The 6,303-nt window shown below is 41.7% G+C and overlaps 1 protein-coding gene across 1 annotated transcript; it reads right to left on the reverse strand.

Annotated features, from left to right (window-relative positions):
- Positions 1 to 803: 803 nt before the first annotated feature.
- LACBIDRAFT_302690 (uncharacterized protein) lies at positions 804 to 989 on the reverse strand (the record flags this gene model as incomplete). Its single annotated transcript, XM_001890915.1, has 1 exon — positions 804 to 989. One exon carries the CDS (start codon positions 987 to 989, stop codon positions 804 to 806), a length of 186 nt encoding a protein of 61 aa, XP_001890950.1.
- Positions 990 to 6,303: the final 5,314 nt, after the last annotated feature.

Below are 6,303 nucleotides of genomic sequence, written 5' to 3' on the forward strand. Positions count from 1 at the left end.
CGTTATATTTCCTATTCAACGATGTTTGTATCCTTCTCTAGCGCAATTCCTCTTCTACAATCTTCAGAGTCACGCAATCACGCTTAGTCATGTTTAGTCACGTTTAGTATAACTACCTTGTAAACAGAAAAGAATATTACTTCTTCTTACACCATATTCTTTTCCTATCTTGTTGCACGAGCATCGTACTCAGGACTCGCCTCAAGCCTGTTGAAGATTCGCGTTCGAAGAGATCAAGGTCAGTTCCTATAGAACTAACTTTAGGAGCTCGTGTCTCCTGTGAAAGCTAACGAAGCTTTCTTGTATTTTCCCATTTCTCCGAAGGGACTTGTTCACTCCCTTCTGCGGCTTTCCGAGAAGGTTGAGACATTCGCGCTTGTGGTTATCCAGGGCATAAGCGGACTCTCGCGTGATCAGGCTTCTTCTTTCTCTCTAGATTCAGACCTGCATTTAGGGTCATCACACCATTACTCAACCCTTACGTTCGACGTTCGCCAGACTTACTCGCCGTTGGTAAGAATCCCACTCAGCGACTAAATCCCCTTAGAACAGGGTTGCGCAGTTAGTTTGGTACGTTAGGCGTACTGCAGGGGCAAGGGTATCATAGATAGCATTCGCGGCATCGACGGCTCAGGAATTTCTGTTCTGAGCATTAGTACCAAATGATGAGAGCTGTAGAGAGATTATTTACTAAAGTAGTTTTGGTATGCCTTAGCGACGACGTCGCGCTTTAGATCTAGCCGGGTGTCGTATGATAGCATCTAATCCGTCCGAAAAGGTAAGTGTCAATTTTTCTGCGCACGTCACGGAAACCCACGCGCAAAAAGTACTCTGGAGTCGTCTCTGCGCTCAGCATTTGGTGTGATGACCTCTAGCAAGTCGTCATATGAATGCAGGCGGCCTTGACGGTAGGTATGCACACAAATCTTTTCACCGGGTAGAGCGAAGGGCACAACAATCGCCCAAGGATGTCTTCCCTCCCGGGACATAACTATTCCCTCCCCTATATCAAGGTATCAGATTGGCTCAAACACAACAGGTTGCTCGCTGACCGTTAAAAGATATCGTCTTCACCTCCACCAGCTCGTCGAAGTTCCGACTCCGTAAAAAGATGGCTGACAAAGATAATTGGCCGTCTATCTGAGAAAGGAAAACCGTGGAAATGCTAGGGCGTAGTGGGCGTCTGCATGAGGACTCCGGGCTGTAGGAGAGGCGAGATAGGGCCGAGGTTGGGTTAGGTCAGGGAAAGTCGAATAAGCGTGGGGATGGGGGTAGAGGATAGTTCTGAGTACTTCGCAGAAATCTTTTGTGAGTGCACGATTTTGATCAGGATTCTTGCTCATCCATTCGTTTCGTTTCAAATTACGGCTTGGACAAGACTCCCTTTTGGTCGCTGGAGGGTTGACATCGAGCTATGGTTGTTGTTTCCATCAGAGAAGTGGGATGCTATACAAACTGTCGAATGCGAGTTCGAGAGTTGTAGCAGCGAGGAAATAGAAAGTTTTACGGCGAGAGTTTTCGGAGGAGATGTTGACGGACGAACTGGCTGTTCCCTGAGAATTGTGAATCCATACTTCAAACGCAAAGGGGCCCCGCTCATGTTGAACTTCACCCTACAACGCTCGCCGCAGCCAAGAGGTGCAGATTAAGAGCCATTTTAAGTCAGCCGGCGGAAAAGTGCAATCTCGCAGGCTGGTTGCAAGCATTGGCCTGGGTGCATTTATTACTCACCACGAGCCTATCCTAGCTCGTAAACGCAAAACGCCAGCTGTCCGTAGCGTATCTGTTCGTTGCCCACTATCCCGCCCCCTTCCGGCGGCGTTCACGCGTTGGTTTTGAAAGTCTTCGTGTCGCATTATCGTTACCTTGCTCGCCCTTCTGTCTGTCGGTCGGGTTTTTTTGTAGGTAGTGGAACGAAATTTGAAGCAGGCTTTGTTAGCTGAAAATTTGCATAAGAGAGAATGTGGTCCTCACGTTGGGTGAAACTGCGGATCTCCTTGCTGGGCGCGTTCCCGTGTCCATTTTGAATGTTGAACGTTGAACGCTGAGCTTTGGTTGCTGTTGTATGCTGCGACGAGGTCGTAGATGGAAGCAAGTGCCGACGTCCAGCGAATGTAGCCTTATCAAGCAGGTGTTTAATTAGATCCGAGAATACTGCTATATTGGGAAGTTTCTTCACCTCGTGTCACATATCTTCCACATATTCTCTGTGCAGATATGGATTGCCTTTAGTAGAAATATCTTCTTCCAATATCTTCGAAGTTTATCCACCCACGTAATTCTTAATAATTCCGATGAAAAAAAATTGATAAAATGAAATAAAAGATTTTAAATATCTTTCAACTAATTCCGGTAGTTAAAAGGTAGCATTATTATTAATATCTACCCCATTTTTTCACATTATTCCCAGTGGATATATAAGCCAGGGCCCGCAGTGAAAGCTAAAAGAAAGGGCTACAATTATTGTATCGTGGGAAAAATGACCAAAAAAGGAAGGTTCGTGCCCTACTATAAGAGTCAGATATAGACTACCAAGTTTACTGATAGACTACAAAAAAGTCGGACTTAGACTACACAGTTTACTGATAGACCATAAAAGACTACAAAAGTTGAACTTAGACTACAAAGTTTACTAATACACTACAAAAGACTACCAAGTTTACTGATAGACTATAAAAGACTACAAAAGTCGGACTTGGACTACAAAAGCTTGGACTTAGACTACAAAGTTAGGGTTAGGGTCAAAAGGTTATCCTGACTACAAAGTTTGTAGTGTCCGCTTTTTGAGACTACAAAAGTTTGTAGTGTCCGCTTTTTCATTAGAAAGTTTGTAGTGTGCGCTTTTTGAGACTACAAAGTTTGTGGTGTGCACTTCCGCTTTTTGAGACTACAAAAGTTTGTAGTGTTGAGCTTTTTCATTAGAAAAGTCTGTAGTGTCCACTTTTTGAGACTACAAAAGTTTGTAGTGTTGCACTTTTTTTTATAGAAAAGTTTGTAGTGTCCGCTTTTTGATACTACAAAAGTTTGTTGTTGACATGTAGTTTATGGTGTCCTTGGCCCTATCTATGTTATGGGGATGATGTTGAAGGATTGCCATCATATTGCCAGTGCTGTAGCATTACTTTTTGACATCATGCACAAGTTGTCTTTCATATTAGGAAAGGCCATTCCTATCTCAAAACATAATTGTAAGCTCATGTGGGGATATGGCTGAAGGATTGACATGACTTTACATATTGCTATTGCCACATCATCAGTTTCTCACATCATGCCCAAGTTGGTTTTCAAGCTAGAGGAGGCTATTCATGTTGATATCTACTCAATACATGGTCAACTTACAACATGGCCTGACTTAAAGATACCTCCAAGGATGAATCAGCCCATCATCCTATGGCCCTCAAAGAGCAGTATCAAAGTTGATGATGTTTGGGACAGGCCAGTAGCTATCAATGTGAAAGCAGACAGTGTGAAAGCCAACTTGGTCATGATGTAAAAAACTGGTGATGTCATGTCAATCCTTCAGCCATATCTCCACATGAACTCATAATTATGTTTTAAGGTACGACAGTAGGTATCAATATGAAAGGCTTAGAATAGCCTTTCCTAATGTGAAAGACAACCTGTGCATAATGTCAAAAACTCATGCTGCAGCACTGGCAATATCATGGCAATCCTTCAACCTCATGCCCATAACCTAGACAGGATTAATGACACCACAAAATACATGGCAACTTGTAGTCTCAAAAAGCGGACACTACAAACTTTTGTAGTCTCAAAAAGCGGAAGTGCACACTACAAACTTTGTAGTCTCAAAAAGCGCACACTACAAACTTTCTAATGAAAAAGCGGACACTACAAACTTTTGTAGTCTCAAAAAGCGGACACTACAAACTTTGTAGTCAGGATAACCTTTTGACCCTAACCCTAACTTTGTAGTCTAAGTCCAAGCTTTTGTAGTCCAAGTCCGACATAACATAGATAGGGCCAAGGACACCATAAACTACATGTCAACAACAAACTTTTGTAGTATCAAAAAGTGGACACTACAAACTTTTCTATAAAAAAAAGCGCAACACTACAAACTTTTGTAGTCTCAAAAAGTGGACACTACAGACTTTTCTAATGAAAAAGCTCAACACTACAAACTTTTGTAGTCTCAAAAAGCAGAAGTGCACACTACAAACTTTGTAGTCTCAAAAAGCGCACACTACAAACTTTCTAATGAAAAAGCGGACACTACAAACTTTTGTAGTCTCAAAAAGCGGACACTACAAACTTTGTAGTCAGGATAACCTTTTGACCCTAACCCTAACTTTGTAGTCTAAGTCCAAGCTTTTGTAGTCCAAGTCCGACTTTTGTAGTCTTTTATAGTCTATCAGTAAACTTGGTAGTCTTTTGTAGTGTATTAGTAAACTTTGTAGTCTAAGTTCAACTTTTGTAGTCTTTTATAGTCTATCAGTAAACTGTGTAGTCTAAGTCCGACTTTTTTGTAGTCTATCAGTAAACTTGGTAGTCTATATCTGACTCTTATAGTAGGGCATGAACCTTCCTTTTTTGGTCATTTTTCCCACGATACAATAATTGTAGCCCTTTCTTTTAGCTTTCTAAATATACTGAAATCATGTTATTTGGTTTTGTTTTCATGGAGAAAAACACAAAAAACAAAAAAAAACACGACACTTTTGAAATTCCTTTACCTCATATCTCCACAACAAAAGCACTTCAGAACATAATTCAAACAGATTCGGGAAGCTACAGTGTAGGGCTACAATTTTCATTTTTTGACCATTTTTGGTAATTGGTCATGTGACCATCATCCCAACATCCCCTTACATGGACCCTGATAGGTAAAGTCATTCTCCTCTTGGTTTTCTTCACTTTTTAGTCAAACCAGGTGATATTTCCCTTTTGGGATGTACCCTGAACTGGACCCTGAAGGCAGTGCCTGATGTTCAAATCGCAATGATATTGGCCAAGTAGCTAATGAAATTTCCAATGATATTGCCCAGGTTTCTAATGAAAATCACAATGATATTGGGCAAGTAGCTAATGAAAATCGCAATGATATTGACCAAGTAGCTAATGAAATTTCCAATGATATCGCCCAGGTTTCTAATGAAAATTGCAATGATATCGGCCAGATGAATAATGAAAATCGCAATGATATTGCCCAAGTAGCTAATGAAATTTCCAATGATATCGGCCAGATGAATAATGAAAATCGCAATGATATTGCCCAAGTAGCTAATGAAATTTCCAATGATATCGGCCAGATGAATAATGAAAATCGCAATGATATTGCCCAAGTAGCTAATGAAATTTCCAATGATATTGCCCAGGTTTCTAATGAAAATCACAATGATATTGGCCAGATAACTAATGAAAATCACAATGATATTGACCAAGTAGCTAATGAAATTTCCAATGATATCGCCCAGGTTTCTAATGAAAATTGCAATGATATCGGCCAGATAAATAATGAAAATCACCATGATATCGCCCAGATAACTAATGAAAATCGCCTAATGAATAGACATGGTAACTGGAATGATTCCTATCATAAAGACTGTGGACTTATACACAGGGAGCTCTAGGCAGTTACCTTATTTATATGATAAAAGTGGTACCCACCAGTCCGTTCGCGGATTATGTTCCCCGCGACTTTCAAGATCCGTTTGCCTTGGAACACTTTCTTACCAATGACTCGAAAATACCAGAAGGTTTCAACCTTATCGGCCATAGTGAACCCTGTCAAAGCGGGCCAGTGGCTGTACCGCGCGTGGTAAGTGCAAACCCGACAGTAATGGTTTTCCGAGGTTGAACGTTGAATTTTGACATTACAGAAGCAGCCAAGCTCTTCTACCTCACACAGAATCCAAAAATTTGTCCTCGTCACCGCAGTCATCGCTATCGTCAGCATGTGGAAGATTGCTATCGTTACTTGTCGAGTATCCCGCACTGTGTGCACACTCTACTCTCACATATACTTCCCATTTGACTTGGAGCCCGTCTGCGCCTTTGCACACTCATATCACCAAGTTTTAACCCTCCATCCTCCTCGATCCGCTGTGTTCTCTGAAAACGACTTGCTTGGACATCCCACCCGCGATGAATTTCATAATCTCAACGCCCGCGTGACCACTGTGGAGGATGGTTTTCACCGTTTTCAAGATTGGAATGAAATCTCGCGAGCACGAAATTTTGCGAGCAAAGGCGAAGGGGCGGAGATCATTCAAACTCACACTTCGGAAACCCATGGAATTCCACGCGAAACGATTTATTCCTGGTTTCAACGGAAAGTTA

This window comes from Laccaria bicolor, genomic scaffold, assembly GCF_000143565.1.
Source record: "Laccaria bicolor S238N-H82 LACBIscaffold_223 genomic scaffold, whole genome shotgun sequence".
Lineage (NCBI taxonomy): Eukaryota > Fungi > Basidiomycota > Agaricomycetes > Agaricales > Hydnangiaceae > Laccaria > Laccaria bicolor.